The sequence below is a fragment of the Rhamphochromis longiceps genome, linkage group LG16, assembly GCF_057381845.1.
Source record: "Rhamphochromis longiceps isolate RC_006_pf linkage group LG16, R_longiceps_female_GT1.1, whole genome shotgun sequence".
Classification (NCBI taxonomy): Eukaryota; Metazoa; Chordata; class Actinopteri; order Cichliformes; family Cichlidae; genus Rhamphochromis; species Rhamphochromis longiceps.
In genome coordinates this window covers 20,731,538-20,756,710 of record NC_140572.1, presented here as the reverse complement: position 1 = coordinate 20,756,710, position 25,173 = coordinate 20,731,538, and the positions used below count along the sequence as shown (strand labels likewise).

Sequence of the window (25,173 nt, the reverse complement as noted above, 5' to 3'; positions counted from 1 at the left end):
GTTGGCAATAGTGAGATATGTCTTAACAGGTTTCAGCGGAGACTCTGTAGCATTCATAGTGCATTAAAAGACTCATTGAAAGGACTTTAAACCATCTCCGGTCCATTATGTGTTCAGTATGAGTTACCATGGTGATCTAGAGAGGTTGAAAGAAAGACATCTTTGTGGCACTGCAATGTGGGATATAATGGTGCAGTGTATTTAATAGAACAAAGAAATAAAAGTTTTTTTTATATTAATATGATAATGAGACAGGGGCATGCAGGTCATTTATGTTTATTCTATAAAATTAAAGCAAGTCAAAAAACATGGATTCTTATAAAAAACACTTGTAAGAACAAAACAGCAGTTTGAGACATTCTGACTTTCAGTTTCTAGTAACGACGAGAATAGATAAAGAGCTACTTTTAAATGATTAAGACACAGTTTCACATGTATAATTGTTGGTATATTATTTCAGAAGAATTTATGAAATCGAACGTGAGGTTTTCTTTTCTTTTCTCCTGTGTCGTAGACAGTATTGAAACATGTCAGGTAACCCATGTCAGGTTCAAGTTTCTAGAAGACTTTTGTTTGCACCGGAGCCTTCCCCGGGACAATGCTACGTTACTCCCCCATCGCACGCAGCACTTCTGAGATATTTTATTTGATAACACAATCAGTTGATCACTGTAGTCATTTTTCTGGTCAAACATTTTGTGAGTAAACCAAAGCTACAAAGAAGCTGTGTAGACTTGTGAAATGAATATAGTCAAAACACTGCTCAGGCGAATTAGGAGCAGCTGGAGACTTGATAGTAAAGAATTAAACAAGATTACCCAAAAATTACAATCTGAGGTTTCCATCCATATGACGTGTTAGAAAGCTTTGGTCGGTGTATCTCATTTATCCACGAGATCCTGTATTGTAATATCATGGATGACAGGTGTGATATATACACTAAAAATATGTGTACTGAGTAGGGATGGGTACCGGTATCGGTTCTGTCATAAACGGTAGTAACCAGATCGAAAAGCAGCGCACATTTCGGTGCTTTATTTTTTTTCCTGAGCTGTGATACACTTTAGATTCTAGCCAATCATTTTACGTTTCCGAGGATAGTAGGCGGGTCCAGGTACGTACGTTCTTTTAGAGCAGAGCTACAGATTAAAAATGCCCAAGGCAAAGTGGTCAAAAGTCTGGCTGTACTTCACAGCAAAATATGCAAACTCAGCAGCCTGCAACAAGTGCTTTAAGCTGATACTGTGATACTGTCAAAGGAGGTAACACCTCAAATCCGATGAAACACCTGGCGACGCATAGCGTTATTTTTAAAAGCCGAGAAATGCGCCATATTTGATAGCTTGCTGCGGGACCTCACACTGTGCACATCTACTGCAGGTGTGGTGCCTGTTATCGGACCCGGAGTTAGCAACATCCCCCAAAAACCCGAAGAGGAGAGTCCTGGCCTCTAGCCCTGCCAGTGTAGCAGAAATGATGACGGATGATGATGGCAGCAGCAGCCGTTCTTCTCTGCGTGAGTAGCTTAATGTTTTTCGTGTGTAATTTACGTTGAGTAGGCTAACCACGTTATTAAATTAATGCATGTAAGGTGAACTAGCAAACATCATCATAGCTACATGTGTCTGTCTTCTTGTTTGATGGCAGATACTCCCTTCTCCCCAAAAAGGCTAAAATGACCAAAGAAAAAGTGGAAAACAGCTAAACATGAGAGGTTTTTGGACAAAGTTTGTGTTTTTTCCATTGTTTAAGCACTGCTTCCAGCCAAGAATGATACCATATATGCCCCATAGCTGCAGAAAAGGCTAACATTGTTATCTTTTTACAAATAAAACAGCTGAACACGAGAGGTTTTTGGACCAATTTTGTGTTCTCCATTCTTTAAGCACCAGTTTGAGCACCGTTTAAGCACCGGCACCGTTTCAAAAGTACTGGTTTGGCACCGGTATCGGATAAAACCTAAACGATACCCATCCCTAGTACTGAGGAACTGAGGAAGTCCTTATAATATTTATGCGATTACAATTAAAAAATTTATTAAAAGGAGTAAAAACATCAACAATGTAACACTTCATAAATATAATTACAAAACAAACAAAATGCAGTGTTGAAATTTCAGGAAAGAAACAAAATGTAAATGTAAACAGTAACTTAAAGCTGGTTAATTTAAAACAAAGCAAACAGCACACTTAAATGATTTAAGGCTTTAAAAAAAAGTTGCCACAAACATGAACACCCACCCCCCTCCACTGAAAACAAAACAAGAAACAACAACAACAGTTAGTCCAAACTATATGACACACAGGAGAAGCTTTGCTGGTTGCTGCATTTTAAAACCAAGCAGTCATTAACAACCAAAACTTTGCAAGATGGAATTCAGTTGAATAAACTGAAAAATATCCATCTGTCCACATCCATTTCTGGTCATTCATTTCACTTTTTATTTACTTTACTCTCTCATCCATCCTGACTGAGTTGTCTGTAGTTTTGCTAGTATCCATGACTGGTAGCATGAGATGGTACCTGACGTTAGGGCTGCTCGATTATGGCAAAAATGATAATCACGATTATTTTCACTGAAATTGAGATCTCGATTATTTGACGATATTTATTTAACCCTTTAAGACCTACCATAGAACCAAGTCTGCCAGAGCTTATATATATATTTTTTTACATGTTGTAGTGCCATTTTTGGGAGCATTTCAAGTTGCTATACATCAATACAACTGTTATAGCCCATATTTTAATAATATGCATGCATTAAGTCCATAGTAATTACATTAATTGCAAAAAAAGTGCAATAAACTACAAAAAAATTGAAAATCGTTTTTGTTTTTTTATACATATATATCTACTTGGAGAAATTTAAGAGTTTTATCCCTCAAAACTTTAAATACAAAAAAGTTGCAAAAAATAGTTTACAACAACAGGAAATTTATTTTGAGTGTCTTCATAGTTTTATTTTGGAGATACAGCAATTTTTATATACTGCAGGAAAAACGAAAACAATCCTATGATGCAAATTTGCAAAGAAAACAGCATGTGCATCAAAATAAACTATTTCCAGCAGTGCAATTCGAGTTCTAAGCATCCCAGAAACTATTCAGAAAAGTCAAACATGACTTATAAAAACACCAGTATAGGCTTTTAAGGCTTACAAGTAAAAAAACTACATTTTCCACGAAAATGGCGGACATGCGATAGTTCGCGCTGACGTCTGTTTCAATGTGGGAAGTGTTACAAACAGCTGATCGGATCGGCAAAGCATGTTTCTGGAATATTATGTTTTTGTTCCTGTAAGTGCTTTTTATGCAATTTTTGCAAAGCTATATGTGGAAGGAAACCGTGACCTAGGACAAGCTGATGGCATGAGATGTAAGTACAACTCCTCTGGTTTCATTATGCAAAAAAAATTATTGCGCTAGCTTACATGGTTCAGGTTCTACAGGGATTTAAAAATAGTTACACAAACTGGAGCGTGCCGCTCTGACCGGCTTTAAAGGGTTAACAATAACAATGTATTGAATAATGACTTTAAAAAATAATATAAAATAGTGTGCAAATACTGATATCAGTGCAAATGTTTGCAATATAAGAAATAAATGAAAAATGTAAGTTAGTGAACTTTGCAGTGTTGCTCCGTGGTGCAGCTACGACACCGTAGCAAAGTTTACACACTGTGTCTACTTGATCCACGTCTGACTCCGCGAACCCATAATGTTTCCACACCACTGAAGTTTTTTTTTTTACCTCTCTTTTCAACCAACGGCAGTCACTCTCCTCTCCAAATAACTTCTGCTTAGCTTTCTGAGCTTCCCTTGGGTTCTCTTAATTGTTGTGACGTGTGTTTGAAATGCAGAGAGGTGCGCTCGATTTGCCACACGGAGCAGCGCGAGAGTAAAGCACAAGGGAGGGGCTAATAATCAGCTCAGTCATTTTTAATGATCGTTGAAAGCCCAGATCGTAATCGTGATTAAAATTCGATTAATTGAGCAGCCCTACCTGAAGTCTATTCAGGCTCCAGACATAGTTCAGCTGCTCCAGGACAGCATATTCATACATGCTGTTGCAAAAACGTTTGCTCTGCATTTCCCAGCACAGTGTATTACATGAATGCTGAACAATAATATACAAGAGTATTGACCCAGCAGCAGAGGTAGGAGCATTGCCACAGCGCTACAAAATGATATCAGTCAACTACTCGGTGGACTACTACTGCCCATGTTGATGAAACTGTCAAATCAGACTCAGTGAGGATGTCATGAGGTCCTAACATTCATAAATGGAGAAATGTCAATGGGGGAGGATGTAAATGATACCAAGTACTTTAACCTGGTCCTTATCTGTTTATTCCTCAGTCTGCAATGACACGTTGGTGGAGCCCTCAGTACAGGTGCTGTATTATCCATTTCTGCTTTCCACAGCTGTCAGCTGAGATCCCTGAGAGAGACAATTCAGATCCTTTGTATAAAGCGGCATTTTAGTTATGACTGAATATGCAAGATTTTACAAGGACTATTTAAACTTTCCTCCTAGAATATTCAAAACACAATAATAATTTTACTGCTAAGGGGCTCAGATATTTTAAGAAGAAAATTTAATAAAATTAATTGTACATAATTAAACTCTATCTCCAGTGATACCTTAAATTATGCACACATATATTTAGGGTGATGTTTAAAATTGTGGGAAACAAAAAGACTTTTACCTTTTCCTGGAGTATTTCTCTTTGGCTATTAGTCCCATTTTTAGAATCTTTTGAAACTAGATGATACCGCCTGTGAAAAAATACAAAAGACATAGCGTTCGCATTTTACGGTTAGGTTAGGAACTTTTAGGAGCAATAACAACTTTGTCTCTGTATCCCACCACATCTTAGTTTTTAATTCTCTTTTCCTCCTTTTGTGATTCTTTTCTGTTTTCAGATATTTTGTCACGGCTGCCAGGCCGTGTAGTGTTGGAGGAAAAGGACCCAAAATGCAGGCAATGACTGATGATATGAGTGAGAGTTTATTTACAAGTGGCAGAGTGACAAAAGCAGGAAGTAAGAAGAGAGAAGCTACTGAACAAACTGGGAAAACTAAATAGCAAACCTGAGATCATACGAGACAGGGTGAGGGGCAGAGAGAAGCAGACTGTGAGGCACTGACTGAATTTGCTGTATTCAGGTGAATATACAACAAGTTTACAAGTATTGTCAAGTCCTTCAATTTCTCTCCCCAATCAGTCGCGGTAGACGACCGCCCCACTCTGAGCTTAGTTCTGCTGGAGGTTTCTTCCTGTATGGAAACTCCCACTGGGTTTAAATCTGGGACTCTCCACCATTTGACTCTTAGAACTGAAGAAGCTTCTCGGATGAGAAATGAAACGTCTTCAATCAACTTAAAGAAGTCCAGACACTTTTCTTTCCAAGCTCCTTAGACTCCATTCTGTTTATCTTGCACTGAGACTGACACATACATGTTGGAAGTTCACAGAAAAAGCTTCCAGGGTGCAAATGTAACACTTGGAATCCTCTCCAGACTTTTTACCTGTTTAATTTATAGTGCAGCCCACACTCTTCTGCAACAGTTTTAGAGGGAAATGCTGAATTATATTTGAGACCTTCAAAATATAATAAGACAACTGAGAATTGTATATAAAAGAACAAATATTGCTGTCCAACCTCAGAGTCTGCACTGCAACGACACTAGTTTTTGTTGTTGTTTTTTTATGTACAAATGTGTGGACCTATTTGTACATCATGCGACTATGGTTTCACATGAGAAGTACTCGATATTATGCTACATATTAAGTATCTGTGGAGTCATTGTTCTACATACTTTTTAAAATATCCAGATTTAGATAAGCCCCATACTGCAGCTCCAATGACATTGAAGGAAACCAAAAGGCCAAATAAAGTCCAAGCAGTAGAGCAAGTTCCTGCAGGGAAACAAAAAGGAAGAATATAATGAGTTCCCAGTTTCCTGCAATTCAGTTATATATTTTCACATTTAGATGGCTCAGCTGGTATTCAAACACCATGCAACACCTCCACTGAACACATTAAAAACTTGTACTGACAAGATTTGTTACGCAAAAGTAAATCAAAGAAACACGAAACAAACTTGATATGGTGGTCTACGCTTCAGTGGTGACTTGAATGATATTTCTTTTGAATGCAGGTTGTAGTTTAGGCTAAATTAGATGTTTACAAAGGCATTCTAACATGTTTTTTGGGCATGGCTGGAAAATCATTGAAGCTCCATAAGGAGAGGTTTTACTCAAATTTTAGATGTTCAAGTATGTATTTATATAAACTTGTGGAGGAGTAGCACCAGGAAACAGAATAAAATCAAAATGGCAAAACATCAGTTCAAATCCAAAAGTCAGAAACAAATCCAGAAAGATTTGAACAAACTGCATAGCTAAATTCAAGCTGACCTCACCTGATGCCACATGCACATAGACCTGACTGTGTTTACTTCCATGTGGATTAGATGCTTCACATCGATAGAGGCCGTTTAGACCAGAGGTCAGACTCAGCAGTTGTAGCTTCGCACCCTCTACTTTGACAGCAGACTCCAGCAAAGGCTGGCCAGATCTGGAAAAACATGAACAAACTTTAATGTGAGATGTACAGAGAGGGCAGAAAACTGTGAGTTGCGTCAAAACTCACGTTAATTTCAATTATTAGCCATTTGTCTTTCATTGCTCACCCCAAGATACTGTATTGTTTCATTTTATGAATGCAAAAGTAAAGCTAACCTTACATGTTACATCATTTCTTTCTTGGGCAGAAAATTTTAGTTTTAGTAATGTTTTGTACTGTGTACCATCTTGTTCACCATTTTATAAGTTAAAAGAATCAAATTTAAAGCAATTTTTCCCTTTTGAATTAGTTTTTATTGCCTTATGTAGTGCATTGATTGGACAATTCAATAGGTCACATCTAAACAAAAGCAGGTTTGGATACCAGAAAATAAAACTTCTGTTTCTCCACAGGGTCCACATAGCGCTCAATAACTCTAACAGAAAGAACTAGTCTTAATCCCTTAGTGTAGCTTTAGAGCAATAAACATAAAGCAAGACTAACACAAACACGGCATTCACCAGGAATTCCTCACATCTAATGGATCATCAGCAGTAAACTATAGACAGAGAGCCCAAGAAAGACTACTGAGTGACACCAGTGCAGTTTAATGGATAGGACTTTCCTCATAATGAAATAAAAAACGAAAATAAAACAGCTTTAGTATAAGAAAAATATTCAAGTTATCTGTTATTCCTTTGTCTATTTATAAACATAACATTTGTTACTAGCAATCACTTCAAAATAATCTTAAGATGGAGTTTAGAGGGTGAAACTATTTTATTTTATATCATCCAAGTATGTCCTAACTTTCAATGCTGTAATTGACTGCCAAAGACTCGAAAATACAATGAATCATATCTTGGCCTTTGGCTTCACCTGCACAACAGTGGTGCCAAGGTAGGTGTACCTGGCAAAATTTATTTCCCCTGTGTCGGGAGCACGTGCTGAGCTGTCCAAATCACAGACAAACAGTATCCCACATTCTTGATTTTTAGTTGTTAGCTCTTTATACAGTAAAGTTACAATGGGACACAAATAATATCAGGCTGATCCTTTTTTTTTTTTTGCCTGTCCCGATCGGTTCTTTAGACGTCAGAATTGTTGTCTGAAGGTCAACAAAGATCAACAAGGATGATATCAACTTTCAATATGAACTGTGCACACATCCTGTAAATGAGAACAAACAGGCAAGTCTGTACTTGTATCTACCTGAAAAGATGATTGCTTAATGCGTGCCAACTCTTTTTAAACCTGTAAAACAGTCCAATAAATCATTTGCTTTCTGAATATGTTATCCAGATTATTGGCCAACACAAGGCCTACTGGCTCTGATTTGAGAATTGGTTTCTATCTGCTGAGCTGAATCAGCCTACATACTTCCCCAGAGCTCCTGGACAGCCAAAACAACAGAGCTGCAATACTTCCAGATGCTTTCAAACAAGTTTGAACTGGCCTTTCTTTTACACATAATTTTCTTATACTGAAATGGACCTACTTGTGTATTTACTGGCAATATTTAGTTTTCAAGTGCAATTCTGCCACAAAGTTTTGTATCTTGCTTTTGATGGACAGTTTTTGTAGTTATCTTAGAGGGAAAAAATGGGATTCAGCTGCTCTGACGAGTTAATGATATCAACCAAAAATGTTGTCCCTCAAAACAAACAAGCAGACAGGAGTATTTCTTTCTGCAGGAAGTAGGTTGCAGAGTAGTTTTGATTTGGTATAATTTATATAATAATTATAATGCCCTGTAGTGTTGGAGATAGCCACCCTTGGGAGGACTGCATTAATAAGCAAAGGGTTATCAGACCAGATGTTACACGCCATATAAAGCATACAACGCTTTGACTGTGAATATGGTTTCTGCAGAATAAGACAGCATAGCAGTGGCTTAACTTTTGTTAAGTTGCATACCACAGATTGATAAAGAGTTGATAAAGAGTTCCTACACTCAGGTTGATCATTGACCATTTTTAAACAATAACTAAAACCAGCATGATGCAGAGGTACAAAGGTTACAAAGATAAACAAACTCCCACATACTGCCCTGCTCACATTTGGTATGTGTATAAAATGACAATAGTTAAGTCGATCCAACCTTAATGGTATATGGGCAATATCTCTGCATTCCCGCACACACATAAAAGGAATGCATCAACCGTTCTAACATGAAAGCATTAAGCAGTATCACCAATGTTATATGAATCTAAAATTAAATCTTCAGATCTCAAATTCACAGACGTCAGCAACACATCAAATCATTATCAATCACGTTCCATTTATATTAAACCCAGAATAGAAACACCAAGTCTTTATGTAATAAAATATGAGGTTGTTGTGAAGAAATAAACAAGAGCCTCAAAACCAAACTGATTGTTTGAGAGTTACTGAATAAAACCATTGCAAAAGAATCAATATAACAGCCTTCATCCCAGCACGGATACAGAAAAGAGAGATGAAACTACTTTCTACTCGTGTGTCTCTGGTCAAGCAATGAGAAAATAGTATATGCAGTTGTCCCGATCCCTCATTTTCTTCTGTATGCGTATGGCGGTGTTCATGCCTTCGTGCAACACCGGGCCTGGAGAGTTTTCCCTCCCTGAAGCCAGGTGAAGCCATATCTGCCAGGTGATCACACTCACCTGGCACCTGATGCTAATCATCCTCATCATGGGCTTACAAATGAACTGAGTGGATGCGCTTCAATCAAGGCTGGATTGTTGAGTAACAGTCAATAAACTCCACCTTGCCAGGTGAAGTTGTCTTTGTCTGTTGTCAGTAAAAAAGTGAATTAACCTTTGTGTCTTGTTTTACCTGAAGGGAGAGTCAGAGCTCAGAAACCCAACATATAGGGAGTTGTTTCCACAGTCACATACCAACTTTCCTGATGACAAAGCCACAGGGAGTGCACCTCATGACCTCGAACATACTCACACAAACCCTTTGAACAGGAAGGTCATGATCACACGCTGACGCCTTTCCCTTTTAAAAGCTTTTGCGTTCTCATTAAGTTGTCACCATTAAGTGTATTTTATTTTCTTAGTTTTCTTTCAGATTCAAAGTAGCAATTTCACCCTTGAGCTCTCTGTTTGAAATGTTTCTCTTTAGATTGAAAAGTTTAGAATTTCGATCTAAACCTATGTTAGTATTTTTTAAACATGTTTTTATATATATTTTTATATATTAATTGTAATCTATCATCTTTATTGATACACTTTATTTTGCTTGGGGTTTTTTTGTGATGTCAGTGTTTTTTCAATTAATTGGAGAAGAAAAGTTTGAAACTTTACTTGCTAACTTTCAGAAATCTTAAAGTGCATGAGAGGGGTTCTGCCAAGGTTACTTTTTTTAATTGCACAGTAAAAAATGGTTAAAGTGAGATTAGTCCTAATTCGAAATAATTGAGCTACATTGAGCTAAAACGTTAAAGTCAAACATTATGTTAACAAGTTTATTTTGTGCATGTGGATCAATGCAATAAGACTTGGCAATTTCAGTAAAATAAATACTTTATAAAGGAAGATATCCTTTTATGGCAAATTTGAACTGCAACATATCCTAATACCACGGAGAACATTGGCCTTCCCCTCCTAAGTGCTCACCACCCATGGAGGCACCATAGATATTGGGTGGAGTCTGTATTGGGCGGTGGCTGAGGATGCTGTCTTTGGATGCCGTTGGGGACTTGAAACACCTCTTCAATGGCGGGTGGAGGTTCAGGGCGGTGATCCTGTGAATGGTAATCCAGGAATTCGATATTTATGGTCTATCATTACGCTCCTATTGTTATTTGGTCCTTGTACAACTGTAGTAAGAGCTGGTCCATTTTGCTAGTACTAAGTCAAATCCGTTCCGAGTGAGTGTTGGACTTGGCCAAGACTGCTTACGAGCTGAGTATGTGTTCCAAAGTAAGGCTGTCTATGTGCTCTAGTCTAGGCCAGCTGTCCACAACTCCCGGGTCACGGACTAGTACCGGTCCATCAGTCGTTTAGTACCAGGCCGCAAGAGTTGAGGCTCGGGTGTAAAATTTACGGTTTTGAGGGTTTTTAGTGTGGCGGACCACCAGGTGGCTCCACTCACACCCAAGTTGAAGGGAAGTGTGGGTGTGGAGATTTTGGCGCTTACTATATGTGAAGTTCTGAGAGTCCGTTAATAAAGTTGGAGTGAGACACTGAGACCTCTCCTGTCGTTATTACGTACCTCCACATTGGTGACCCCTGTAGCGAACATGCTAAGGCTCGATGACGAAGCCAGCTCTGGCCTGGAAGCATCAGCGGCCGCCGGACCTTCACCTCCGCCGATGGCTGCGTTTGCTGTGGCGCTTAAATTGCCAGATTTTTGGCTTCACGATCCTCCTTCATGGTTCGTGCACGTAGAAGCTCAGTTTGCTCTTCGTGGAGTTTCAGCTGACGACACTAAATACCACCATGTGGTGGCCTCACTTGACCCGCTGTCAACCCGCCGCGTGATGACTCTCCTCCGGGATCCCCCAGCCCAGGGCAAGTACGCCGCCCTCAAGGCGCTGCTGCTGCGGCGTTACTCCCTCTCTGATGCTGAGCGGGCCGAGAAACTCCTTTCCATCGCGGGCCTGGGCGACGGCACCGCTCTCGAGCTCATGGAGAGCATGCTGTCCTTGCTGGGCGCGGATGACGGAGGATTTCTCTTCACCCACCTCTTTCTTCGACAGCTGCCGGCTCCAGTGCGCGCTGGCCTTGCCAACTCCCCGCTATTGGCCACGAAGGATTACCGCTCCCTTGCGGAAGAGGCGGATCGCATCCTCCTGGCTACCAGGACTTTCGGCGTCCAGGCGGTTGTTCAGGACTCACCAGCGTTTTCCCCCGCCCCCTCACCGATGCTCCAGGGGCCCTCCGACTCGTCCACGGTGGCCGGAATCGCTGCATGGCGGCACCGCGGCACCGCGGAAAGGGGCTTTGTTTTTATCACCAGCGTTTTGGAGCGAAGGCACGGCGCTGTCTCCCGCCTTGCAGTTTCCAGACCCAGGGAAACGGGCATGTCAGCGCTCTGTAGCAGCCGCGACCGCTGGCAACAAGGAAAGGCTGCTTTTCTTAGAGGACTCACGCTCGGGGAGGCGTTTCCTGGTGGACTCCGGCTCACAGAAGAGCCTTCTTCCCCCGGCTGGCTCGGACAGGCTAGCTGAGGGTTGCGGGCCATTGCTAACAGCGGCTAATGGCTCTCCCATCAAAACCTTCGGTGAAAGGTTGGTGACTGTTTGCTTTCACGACCGTGACTTTCAGTGGAACTTTGTTGTTGCTGCTAGCTCTGTGCCTATAATAGGTGCTCACGGGCTGCTGGTTGATGTTGCTAACAGACGTTTAATTGATGCTGTGTCATTTTCCTCATTACCCTGTTTGACTCGGGGTGCTCAGCCCGTGGTGCATGCTAACTCAGTAGATTCGAGTGACGTTTTTCAGTGTTTGCTTTCTGAGTTTCCCTCACTCACTGTCCCCACTTTCTCGAGCACGGTGACGAAGCATGGGGTGGAGCATTACATAACTACAGTAGGGCCCCCGGTGTTCGCGCGCTCGCCGCTTCGACCCGGCCAAACTGGCTGTCGCTCGGGAAGAATTTGCCACCATGGAGCGTCTGGGCATCGTGCAGCGTTCGAACAGTGCCTGGGCTTCTCCATTACACATGGTGCCTAAATCTGATGGTCGGTGGCGACCTTGTGGGGATTTCCGCCGTCTTAATAATGTCACAGAGAACGATCGTTATCCCATTCCCCACATCCAAGATTTTTCCGCCCATCTTGCGGGGACCTCGGTTTTTTCGAAGATCGATTTGGTACGGGGATATCACCAGGTTCCTGTGCGCGCGGAGGATGTCCCCAAAACCGCCGTAATTACACCTTTCGGCCTTTTCGAGTTTCTGCGCATGCCGTTTGGCCTGAAAGGTGCCGCCCAAACCTTCCAGCGGTTGATGGACTCGGTCTTGCGCGGGCTGCCCTTTGTTTTTGTATATCTTGATGATATACTGGTGGCCAGCAGCTCGAAGGAGCAGCACATGTTCCATCTGCGTCAGGTTTTTCAGCGTTTGGCGGAGCATGGACTGATTATTAATCCATCTAAATGCCAGTTTGGGTTTCCCGTTCTCGATTTCCTTGGGCACTGTGTTTCCGCCGAGGGCGCGGTTCCGTTGCCTGACAAAGTCCGAGCTGTTTGTGTTAAGGCACTGCAGGAATTTTTGGGGATGGTGAATTTTTACAACCGTTTTCTCCCCAGAGCGGCACATCTGCTGAAGCCCCTTTATGGGGCGTTAAAGGGTAAGAAAGTTAATGACCCCGTTGACTGGTTTCCGGACAGCATCCAAGCGTTTTCTGATGCTAAGTCAGCGTTAGCTAATGCTGCCCTTCTGGCCCACCCATCCCCCTCAGCGCCGATTGCGTTGACCACCGATGCGTCGGACATAGCGATGGATGCGGTGCTGGAACAGCGAATCTCAGGTGTCTGGCAACCGCTCGCCTTTTTCAGCCGTACGCTACGTGACAGCGAACGCAATTACAGCGTTTTTGACAGGGAGCTACTGGCGCTCCACCTGGCGTCTCGTCATTTCCGGTTTTTTCTCGAGGGTCGTCACTTTACCGCATACGTGGGCCACAAACCCTTGACGTTTGCCATGTCCAAGGTTTCCGATCCATGGAGTGCACGCCAGCAGCGCCAGTTGGCAGCCATTTCTGAGTTTACCACGGACATTTGGCACGTGGCTGGTAAATCCAATCATGTGGCTGACTGTTTGTCCCGTGCGCTGGTTTCTCCCGTCTTTCTCGGCATAGACTACTCCGCCATGGCTGCCGATCAGAGCGGTGACCCTGACATCCTCGCGCTTAAATCCACCCAGACGGGCCTCATACTAGAGGACAGACCCGTGCAGGACGGTGGTCCCCTCCTCGTCTGTGACGTTTCCACCGGCCGCCCTCGCCCAGTGGTTCCCGCTTCCTGGCGTCGTCAAGTTTTTGACTCTGTACATGTACATGCTCTCTCTCATCCAGGGGTCCGGGCCTCTGTTAAACTGGTCAGCTCTAAATTTGTTTGGCCAGGCCTTCGCAAATCTGTTAAGGAATGGGCGTCGGCGTGCATTCCCTGCCATCGCGCGAAGGTTCATAAACACACCAAGGCGCCCCTGGAGCCGTTCTTCATACCCGGCAAACGTTTCGATCATGTGCATGTCGATCTGGTGGGTCCCTTGCCACAGTCACAAGGTTTTACGCACCTTTTGACTGTTGTTGACCGGACCACCAGGTGGCCGGAGGCGGTCCCCCTGGCGTCCACTACCGCAGCAGTGGTGGCCAAGACGTTTTTGTCGACCTGGGTCTCGTGTTTCGGCCCACCCGCAGACATTACGTCAGACAGAGGCCCCCAGTTCATTTCCGAGCTTTGGTCGGCCATGGCTGATGGACTGGGGGCTAAAGTCCACCGCACAACCGCATACAACCCGCAGGCTAATGGGATGTGTGAACGGTTCCACCGGTCGCTGAAGGCTGCTTTTCGCGCCTCCTTAAATGGTGGCAATTGGGTTGACCGCCTCCCGTGGGTTTTGCTTGGGCTGCGCTCTGCGGTTAAGGAGGATCTCGGCGCTTCCCCAGCTGAGCTAGTGTTTGGTCAGCCCCTCCGCGTGCCTGGAGAATTCTTGCCCGAAAATCCTCCTCCCTGCTTCGATCCATCGGTGCTATCTCTCAACCCGCTTTTGCACTCGCTTCGGGTTCCTGGTCCGGTGCACCATTGCGTGCCTGACACCTTTGTTCCAAAGACTTTAGAGACTGCTAAGTTTGTTTTTGTCAGGCACGATGCCCACAGGACACCGCTGCGGCCGCTGTATGACGGCCCTTTCAGGGTTATTGAACCGGGCCAGAAACATTTTGTTTTGGATTTTGGGGGTCGAAGGGAGACTGTGTGTGTTGACAGACTTAAACCTGCACATGTTCTTCCGGACAGTACTGTAGTGCCGGCCCAGGCCCCTCGCCGTGGCCGCCCTCCTTCGATGGGGTTGACAGACTCTGGTTTTCCCCCCAGGACTACCCCCGGACCACCGGCGTTTGAGCCTCCTCCTGCCTTTCCTGCTCGCCTTCACCAGCCTCGTTCACAGGATGGACCTTCCTCTGCCTGTTCTCTCCCTCCCAGGTTCAGTCGTTCGGGTCGTTTGCTTAGACCCAGGGTCCTGGACTGAATGGAGACCTGACTGTGTGTTCAGGGGGGGTATGTGTGGCGGACCACCAGGTGGCTCCACTCACACCAAAGTTGAAGGGAAGTGTGGGTGTGGAGATTTTGGCGCTTACTATATGTGAAGTTCTGAGAGTCAGTTAATAAAGTTGGAGTGAGACACTGAGACCTCTCCTGTCGTTATTACGTACCTCCACATTAGCAGTTTTTGTTATTTTATTTTTATCGTTTTTATCATTAACTCTGTTTCCCTGAGTCTTTTCCTGTGAGTTGTGAAAAAATCTTCTTTTTTTGGTACCGGTACTGGTTTTATTTTGTTGTAGTTATCCGCGACACCTGAAAAGCCAGTCCATGAAAATAATGTCAGACAAGGGTGGGGACCGCTGGCCTAGGCCAGTGTTTCCCAACAGCTGTGCCGTGGCACATAGCTGTACCTTGAGAAATGATCAGGTGTGCTGTGGAAGATTATCTGGTGCCAACTAATTAGTACTCTAAGCCAGACCTTCCCAAAGTTTGGGGCCCACCCCCTGGGGGGGGGGGGGGGGGGGGGCGCAGAGCCATTGCAGGGGGGGCGCGGTATCACAGACAAACAACATCCCACATTCTTGATTTTTAGTTCACAAACACTTGTTGTAATGACTAACTACTCTTGACATTTTGGTGATGTTAGCTCTTTATACAGTAAAGTTACAGTGGGATACAAATAACATCAGGCTGATCCTGCCACGATTTGTTCCCCCTGTCTAAATCACGGACAAACAGTATCCCACAGCTGTTTATGTTTTTAAACCCATTTTGCACAGAGAGGCATTTTTTTTGAAAAATGCATTGATAGCAATGTTGAATATTATTACACAGGAAAAAAACAACTACATGTAAAATAATTATACCATGACGCCTCTGCCTTTCTAAAAAGAGGGACAGTAACTGCGTGTTTATATGTAAGCGTGTAAAACCTGAAGACGAAACAGCTGCGTTTTCAAAAATACCCGTGTAGGTGCGGACGTAGCGTAAAAGAGTTAGTAGTTTATTTTCTTACTACCTGCAGATTACTTGTATTTGCTTAATTGTTTACTAAATGTTTGAGGTGTGAAATAAACCGCAATTGAGCAAAATATGGGTGTGTGTGGTTGGAGGATGTGTAAGTGCGTGTGTGTGTGTGTGCGTGCGCGCGCGGGGGGACATTTTCTGTAAAACAAAGTGCTCATGAAGTAAAGGTTGATGTTTGTTTTTCCCTTTCTATCCACCATCATTCAGTTATCTCAAGAACCTTTGTAGCATAATTGTAATGCAAGTAACAACATATTAGTAACAAACTGTAACAAACTGTTTCATGGTGTTTAAACAACTGTTTAAACACCATGAAACAGTTTCACCCGATTAACAGCAAAGACCTGGAGGACATCTTAGGTCAACTGAACTCCTCCTCCTGCTGTTTAGATGTCCTGCCAACAAGTTTTTTCAAAAAGGTCTCAAAGACTTTAGAGTCAGACCTGTTACAGATCGTCAACTTTTCTTTATTATCAGGTGTGTTTCCAGAACCACTAAAAACTGCTGTAATTAAACCTATACTGAAAAAGGACAATCTTGACAAGACACAAATGAACAACTACAGGCCAATCTCAAATCTCCCATTTTTAAGTAAGATCATTGAAAAAGCAGTTTCTCAACAGCTCAGTTACTTCTTAACCCTTTAGAGCCGGTCGGAGCGGACACGCTCCATTTTGCGTAACTATTTTTAAATCCCGGTAGCACTGCAACCACGTAAGCTAGCGCAATAATTTTTTTTGCATATGAAACCAGAGGAGTTGTACTTACATCTCATGCCATCAGCTTGTCCTAGGTCACGGTTTCCTTCCACATATAGCTTTGCAAAAACTGCATAAAAAGCACTTGCAGCAACAAAAACATAATATTCCAGAAACACGCTTTGCCGATCCGATCAGCTGTTTGTAACACTTCCTACGTCCATCAGCGTGAACTGTCGCATCTCCGCCATGAGCTGCCCGAAACCGGAAGTGACGTCATTTTGCGGAAATGTAGTTTTTTACGATCGGGGCTGTGTGAGCCTATACTTGTGTTTTTAAAAGTTATGTTTGAGTTTATGACTTTCTGTGTCGTTTCTGGGATGCTTAGGACTCATATTGCACTGCTGGAAATAGTTTATTTTGATGCACATGCTGTTTTTCTGCAAATTTGCATTATAATATTTATTTTCGTTTTTCCTGCAGTATATGAAAATTGGTGTATTTCAAAAATAAAACTATGAAGACACTCAAAATAAATTTCCTGTGGTGGGAAACTATTTTGTGCAACTTTTTTGTATTTACAGTTTTGAGGGATAAGCCTCTTAAATTTCTCTAACTAGAAATATATGTTAAAAAAACAAAAACGATTTTCAATTTTTTTGTAGTTTATTGCACTTTTTTGCAATTTATGTAATTACTATGCACTTAATGCAGACATATTATTAAAATTTGGGCTATAATGGTTGTATTGATGTATAGAAACTTGAAATGCTCCCAAAAATGGCTCCACAGCATGTAAAAATTTAATATAAGCTCTGGCGGACTTGGTTCTATGGTAGGTCTTAAAGGGTTAAAACAGAATAACTGCTAAGGTTCCTTCCAGTCAGGTTTTAGACAGAACCACAGCACTGAAACCGCTCTGACCAAAGTGTTTAATGACATATGTCTGAATACAGACAGTGGAAAAATGTCAGTCTGAATACAGACAGTGGAAAAATGTCAGTCTTAGTTTTACTGGATCTCAGTGCAGCATTTGATACAGTTGACCACAACATATTACTCAAACGACTGGAGAACTGGACAGGTCTTTCAGGAACTGTACTAAACTGGTTCAAGACATACTTAGAAAACAGGAAATACTTTGTATCAATAGGTAACTTCACATCTGAGCAGACAAGTATCACATGTGGAGTTCCCCAAGGTTCCATCTTGGGACCCCTTCTGTTTAACATTTACATGCTCCCACTGGCACAGATTATATAGAACAACAAAATAAACTATCATAGCTATGCGGATGACACACAAATATATATCACAATGTCACCAGGAGACCAAGGCCCTGTACAGGCTCTTGGTAAATGCATTGAGGAAATTAATGACTGGTTGTGCCACAATTTTCTCCAGCTAAACAAAAACAAAACTGAGGTAATAGTCTTTGGCGCCAAAGAAAAACGATTACAGGTCACCAGAGAACTTCAATCTATACATCTAAAAACCACAAACCAGGCGAGAAATTTGGGTGTAGTGATGGATGCAGACCTAAACTTAGAAAAACACATAAAGACAATAACAAAGTCAGCTTACTATCACCTCAAGAATATTTCAAGGATAAAAGATCTGATGTCTCAACAGGACCTGGAAAAACTAGTCCATGCATTCATCTTTAGTAGGCTTGATTACTGTAACAGCATCTTTACAGGTCTACCTAAAAAAATCAGTCAGACAACTACAGCTCATTCAGAACTCTGCTGCTCGAGTCCTCACTAAGACCAAAAAAGTGGACCACATCAGTCCAGCTCTGAGGTCCTTACACTGGCTGCCTGTCCGTCAGAGGATAGACTTTAAAGTTCTGATGCTGGCCTATAAAGCTCTGAATGGTTTAGGACCAAAATACATCAGTGACCTCCTGACCCAGTATGAACCCTCCAGATCCCTCAGGTCATCTGGATCCGGTCTTTTATCAGTTCCCAGAGTCAGAACCAGACACGGAGAAGCTGCATTCAGCTTTTATGCTCCTTATATCTGGAACAAACTCCCAGAAAGCCTCAGATCAGCTGAAACACTCAGTTTATTTAAATCCAGGTTGAAGACTCACCTGTTCTCAGCTGCATTTGAATAAAGCACCAAATCCACACTTTTAAGCTTAAATTTCAAAACTTACATTAACTACTGATTTTATCTACTGTTCTGATTTTATCTGTTTTGATTTTATATACTGTTTTGTTTGTTTGTTTGTTAATTAGTTAGTTAGTTTGTTTGTTTGCTTTAATCAATTTTAAATCATGCTTTTTATTTGTTTTTGTTTCTAATGTCTCTGTAAAGCACTTTGAATCACCTTGTTGTTGAATTGTGCTATACAAATAAATTTGCCTTGCCTTGCCTAGTAACTAATTATATTACTGAATTTAGTATAGTGCTAATGGTATATTACTGTTTATTTTTTGTGTCAAAGAACATAAATCAAACTCTGAGGGTGCAGTTTAAATTCTTTTTGAACCACATCTTGAATACAGTATAATTAAGATCAACTAAAAAAAACCCCAGAGTACTGGAATGTTTTGGTTAAACCATTCTGCAAATTAGTTACCTGCTCCAGTTATATTTAGCTTTTGGGTTGGCTTCTGCCACGCACTCAAATGTGTCCTCTGAAATCAGGCTGATGTTCACTTCTGTGGGAGAGACTGCAAAAAAAGAAAACAAGAACAGATTTAATCCTGAAATAAAAAAATAACATTTCACACGTGTTTAAATCCTATAATGTTACATAAAGTACACTTTGGTGAATTTTTGTTTACTTTCAATTTCATTCAGAGAAACATTTTTTTCTTGTTGCATTCTGACACCGCTACTGATTTACACTAGTTTGTGGATGCACACAAAGTGGGCTGTGGATATGTGCACGTGTCATGCTCTTAGTTGTTGATAAGATTTATATCAAAGCACTGACAAAAAGCATGCATACCGCTGTGCTGCTTCACAGGATTCTAAAAAAATATCAAGGATAGCCTCTGTTTTAAAAGTTGAAACCATGATATTATCCTTCTTTGGCAGTCCTACATTCCAAGTGGTCACTAGCTTGCCAACAGTCACTTTCAACTATGCATGCCAAGTTTTGCCTTTTAAGGGAATTTTCAGACACATAACACTACAAATTACCACATCACTAAGCAAAGCTACTGAATGAGCTTTCTCTTTCAAAATAGCCTCAGCTATTTTTGTCTTATGGTTTGACCCAACAAATCTCTTTCTCATTATCAAATTATCCTTGTGAGAGCAATTTGTTTTCATTTATATTTTGTCTGAAATGTCTATTTCTGCTTGACATTTTGACAATTGACCCTTTACTCAAAGGAAAGTCATGAGATCGAAGATGATGTGGCAAGTAAAAAAATCCTGAAGAAGAAGAACAACTTTAAATATTTTATGTTTTCTGTTGCAGAAAGTATGTAAGTGAGGGTTACTTTCTAACAAAAAATGATTTAGAGTTAAAAATATCTATATTATAAGCACTGAATGATCAGACTTTGCTTTTCTTTTGTTTTTAAAGTATTTTATCATTAAATGTGTGCATGGCTAGATAACAATGAGTAACCAGTATAGAGAAATTATCCAAGATGTTTTTGCAGACTTTCTACAGTTTAGTAATTAAACAGCTGAGTGTAATACTGGGTGGTGTGTCTGCGGAGTGCCTTTTTAAAATAGAACAACATGACATTCAGGTAATAATTCTGACTTATCTTGTATCATACACGACAGTTTTAAACAAAAATCTGAGCAAATCATTAAAATTTTTTAAATCAACAGTGACACAAAAGAAGACAAATAATAAACTACATGAGCAGCTGATACTCACAGTAGACCTGTATGGTGAAGGGCAGACTTATTTCTTTAGTCAGGAAGTCACCGCTGATGACACACTGGACCCGTTGACCATTAATCTCTCTCGTAGGAACGCCAAACAGAGAGCTGACTGTGGTAGTCGTACCGTTGTCATACTGGATGGAGTTTGTTGTCGTCCTCACTTTGTCTCCCAAAGCACCAGTGAGCCACCTCACCTCTGCAGGAGGCTTCGATCCAGCAGCCGTGCAGGTAGCAAATAAAACCTCTTCAGTGCCCAAAGTCGGAAGGTTGTCCTTGATGTTTGTGAAAGGAGGCACTAGGAGAGTTACAGCACACAATTACTTAACATGCGAGCAACATGGTGAAAGTAACTGTTTCAAACACAAGCGCAAAGAGAATTATTCTAAATCAAAGTTGTTTTTTCTTCCATACCAGTCACTTTTAGAGGTATTTCAGTCTTCTGATTTCCAGTGGGAAACAGGGTGAAGATGCACGTGTAGCTGCCTTCATCCTTCAGGGCAACATTGGCTAACTGGAGAGTTCCATTTTTGTCATTAAAATTCCCGATATATTTAAATCGATCATCACGTCCATTGACAAACCGTGTTTCTTGACTTGGTCCAACAGTGATAAAATTGTCATTACTGGGTTTTTCTCTGGTCCTCCTCTGCCAGGTAATCTGTATCAAGTCTTCCGTGGAGTCAGTGAGTCTGAGTTTGCAAGGTAAGATAGCTGTATCGCCTTGAACCACTGTCACGCTTCCATCAATCACCTGCAGAGCTGTAAAGTAAATGAAGAAGTATTAATGATGGGAACTGAAAAAGTTGAAATAGAGTGCCCAATAAGGTTTAGAGGATTAAACTCTAAAGTATAAGTTAACTTGTATCTGTCCTCCTGTTTTGTTTTTGTTTTTTTTAATGCAAGGCACAACACATTAATCATTATGTGTTGCAAGAACACTTGATGGTATTTATGACAAACTGGACTCAACCTCACACTGTATGGAGAGACAATCAAAAATCATGTAGTGGAAAAAAAATTGGTCAGCTGTATTATATTTTATGCTCCAGCTACTGACTGAACACCGTGGCTTTAATTTTGGTTTGCATCATGCTTTTTCAAGATGTACTATTGCTCAGCTAGTAGTTAGTGAGCATTCACAGACAAACATGGAAAAATACAGACAATGGTGGCAATCTGCTCTCAACCAAAGTAAACACTTAGTTTTTGGTGCAGCACCTACAGCTATATGTGTGTGTATATATATATATATATATATATATATATATATATATATATATATATATATATATATATATATATATATATATATATATATATATATATATATATATATATATATATATATATATATATATATATATATATATATATATATATATATGGGCGATCGTGGCTCAAGAGTTGGGGGTTCGCCTTGTAATCGGAAGGTTGCCGGTTCGAGCCCCGGCTTGGACAGTCTTGGTCGTTGTGTCCTTGGGCAAGACACTTCACCCGTTGCCTACTGGTGGTGGTCAGAGGGCCCGGTGGCGCCAGTGTCCGGCAGCCTCGCCTCTGTCAGTGCGCCCCAGGGTGGCTGTGGCTACAATGTAGCTTGCCATCACCAGTGTGTGAATGTGTGTGTGAATGGGTGGATGACTGGATATGTAAAGCGCTTTGGGGTCCTTAGGGACTAGTAAAGCGCTATATAAATACAGGCCATTTACCATCTAGCTGTACAAAAGGGATTTTTGTAGGCTACGACAAAAACAGTCCAGCATACAAGGTTTATTTCCCAGACAGCGCAAAAGTGCAAAAGTTTAGGCTGGTTAAGTTTGTAACCAAACACAATGAGGAAAAGCAAACACAAACTGATACGACATCTGAGGATGAGGACATGCAGGTGAGGGAGAGACCAAACATGAACAGGGAAAGCCCCAGTACCAGTTCACAGGAACCAGTACTGACAACCAACCAGAAGTGAACAGTCAGATGCCACTTAGTGATGAGACTGAAAACTCCAGAAGGTATCCTTCTAGAACAAGAAAGAAACCAGATTATCTAAATGAATATGAGTCGGGAGAAGACATTGATGAACAAGTGCTGACTAGCATAGACTACTGTTACAGACTGATAAGTAACTCACCCGTGACATTCAGTGAAGCTGCAAGGTCACCCAACTCTAGAGAGTGGAAAGCAGCTATGGATGAGGAAATGCAAACCTTAAACGAGAACAACACTTTTACCCTAACAATCTTACCTGAGGGAAAGAAAGCAGTGGGGGGTAGATGGGTATATGTGAAGAAAAACAGTGGTGATGGATCAGAGAAATATAAAGCACGGTACGTAGCTAAAGGTTACAACCAGTGTTTTGGGATAGACTATGATGAAACTTTTTCTCCGACTGCTAACCTGACAAGCATAAGAGTATTGATGCAGTGTGCAATACAAGAAAACCTGATTTTGCATCAGATGGATGTAAAAACTGCATACTTGCATGCACCAATAGATTTTGAAGTTTATGTTGAGCAGCCAGAAGGCTATGAAGTAAAAGGAAAAACAGATGAGAAACTGGTCTACAAGCTAGAAAAGTCACTTTATGGGCTTAAACAGTCAGGCCAAAACTGGAACAGGACATTACATGACTATTTGATAGAGAACGGTTTCATGCAGAGTCCTGTAGATCATTGTGTTTACACAAGGAAAACAGGAAAAGACAAAGTGATCACGATCATATGGGTTGATGATATTATTATTGCAGCCAGTGATGAAAGGGTTCTGAAAACTGTGAAGGGAATGCTAACTACAAGGTTCAAAATGAAAGATATGGGGAAACTCAAACATTTTCTTGGTATTGATTTTGAGCAAAGCAAAGATTGTGTAAAAATGTCACAAGAGAGATATGTAGAAAACATACTGGAAAGATTTCAAATGCAAGACTGTAAACCAAGATCAACTCCTTGTGAACAAAAGTGGAACTACAATGATGATGCTGAGAAAATGAACAATGTCAGAATGTACAGAGAGGCAGTAGGTAGCCTTATTTACTTGACCTCTTGCACATGACCAGATTTGAGTTTTGTTGTAAGTAAGCTGTCACAGCACTTCAAAGAACCAGCTGTGGAACATTGGACTACTGTGAAACATGTTCTAAGGTATTTGAAACAATCAAAAGAAAAGACATTGTGCTACAGGAAAAGTGACAAAGATTTGAGAGTACAAGGTCACAGTGACTCAGACTGGGCTACAGATGTGACTGACAGGAGGAGTACTACAGGTTACTGCATTGGCCTGAATGAAGAAGGTACTTTGGTGTCATGGCGAACAAAGAAGCAGCCAACTGTTGCCTTGTCAACTTGTGAAGCAGAGTACATAGCTTTGGCAGCAACAACACAAGAATGTTTGTACTTGACACAACTGTTGCAAAGCATGTATGAGCATCAAAAGGGACCACCAAAGATTTTTGAGGACAGGGACTATTGCATTGGCAAAGAATCCTGTTAACAGACAGAGGTGTAAGCATATTGATATCAAGTATCATTTTGTGAGATCAACAGTTAATGCTGGAAATTTGATATTGGAATATTGTTCGACAGGTCTGATGGTGGCTGATGTTATGACAAAGCCAGCAACAAAGGGGAAGTTATTAAAGTTTGAGAAATATATGTTTGGAGTGTAAACAAATAGTAAAGAAAAACTGTTTCTTTTGGAATGCATGTAAAGCTGACAACGTGAGTGCAAGTGGGGGTGTTGAGCTAGTTAATAGGTAAGGTGCCCTCATTGTCATCTGTTGTGAGTTTATTTTGAAAGGATGCTTCCTGTTATGCTGCAGAGTGCACGCGAGAGTTCAATAAACAAAGTCACCTTTTGGTGTAAAATGTTCCAGTGAAAGCCGATGCCCCACGTGTGATTATTCCTCCGTCTAGATAATAAGTATCTTCAATATTCATGCAGATTCTGCTGGAAGACCCGTCTCTGCTAACAGACACCAAGAACCACCAACGCACCGATGTTTGAGGGCGTCAGTCACTGGCAGGGAGAGTGGTGAGGGGAGACAGGCCTCCATAGCTTGGAGGGCCTGAGAGGTCCCTAGAGAGGTGGCGTCTAATACCCAACCTGACAAATAGACACAGACAAACAGGCACACACAGATACAAACATCCATTCCCATCGCCATGCACACATACTCAGCACTCACCCAACGTCGAGATGGACATAAATAGACACTGTACACACAATCACACTCCTCAAACATACTCTAAACCCCAGGTCCAGGTACCCTTTCCCATAGAGGGGGAAACTGCACCTAGACCAAGGAGGTGTTAACTTTTCCCTGGAGTGGAGACAAGGAGATCGCCCCCGAGTCCCGATCCCTCCGCCCGCTCATATGTTGATGCGTGTGTGTTCTTTTTACGTTACGTTACGTAAATCTGAATACACGCGCACAGCTCTGTTTCGCACACGCCGACTGAGATTGACGCATGAATCTGTTTCTACAAATACCCCATCTTTCTTAGCGTTTGCCCTTTGATCCATGACTGTAGTTATATGAGCTGTGTTGTAGTGCAAGCATGCATGAATAAAGACAAAGTCTTTCTACATACCTTCAGCACCGCTGCTCAGCAGGAGCACAGCCAGCAGCACCAGGCAAGGTGCCAAAAAGAAACAACACATTTCAATTTTTCCTGAAATAACTGCGCCCGAAAACACAAACAAGTCCACCCATTTGCTCTTCTTTTTCCTGCGAGCAGCTACCCATGCAGTACAGGGTTGAGTTCAGTTAACAAGTTAGAAACACGTTTCTAAAGTGACGACGTTTCAAATCCGTTAAATACTG

At 41.6% G+C, this 25,173-nt stretch overlaps 1 protein-coding gene across 1 annotated transcript; it reads right to left on the bottom strand.

Moving 5' to 3' along the window:
- Nucleotides 1-267: 267 nt before the first annotated feature.
- Nucleotides 268-25,173, bottom strand: LOC146651024 (nectin-2-like). The gene is made up of 8 exons (XM_085384664.1): nt 24,941-25,173; nt 20,769-21,116; nt 20,350-20,652; nt 19,084-19,177; nt 6,429-6,583; nt 5,823-5,922; nt 4,709-4,778; nt 268-4,440 (listed from the first exon to the last, which is right to left on the bottom strand). The coding sequence occupies exons 1-8, from the start codon at nt 25,008-25,010 to the stop codon at nt 4,402-4,404; spliced, it is 1,179 nt and encodes a 392-aa protein (XP_085240790.1). The 5' UTR covers nt 25,011-25,173; the 3' UTR covers nt 268-4,401.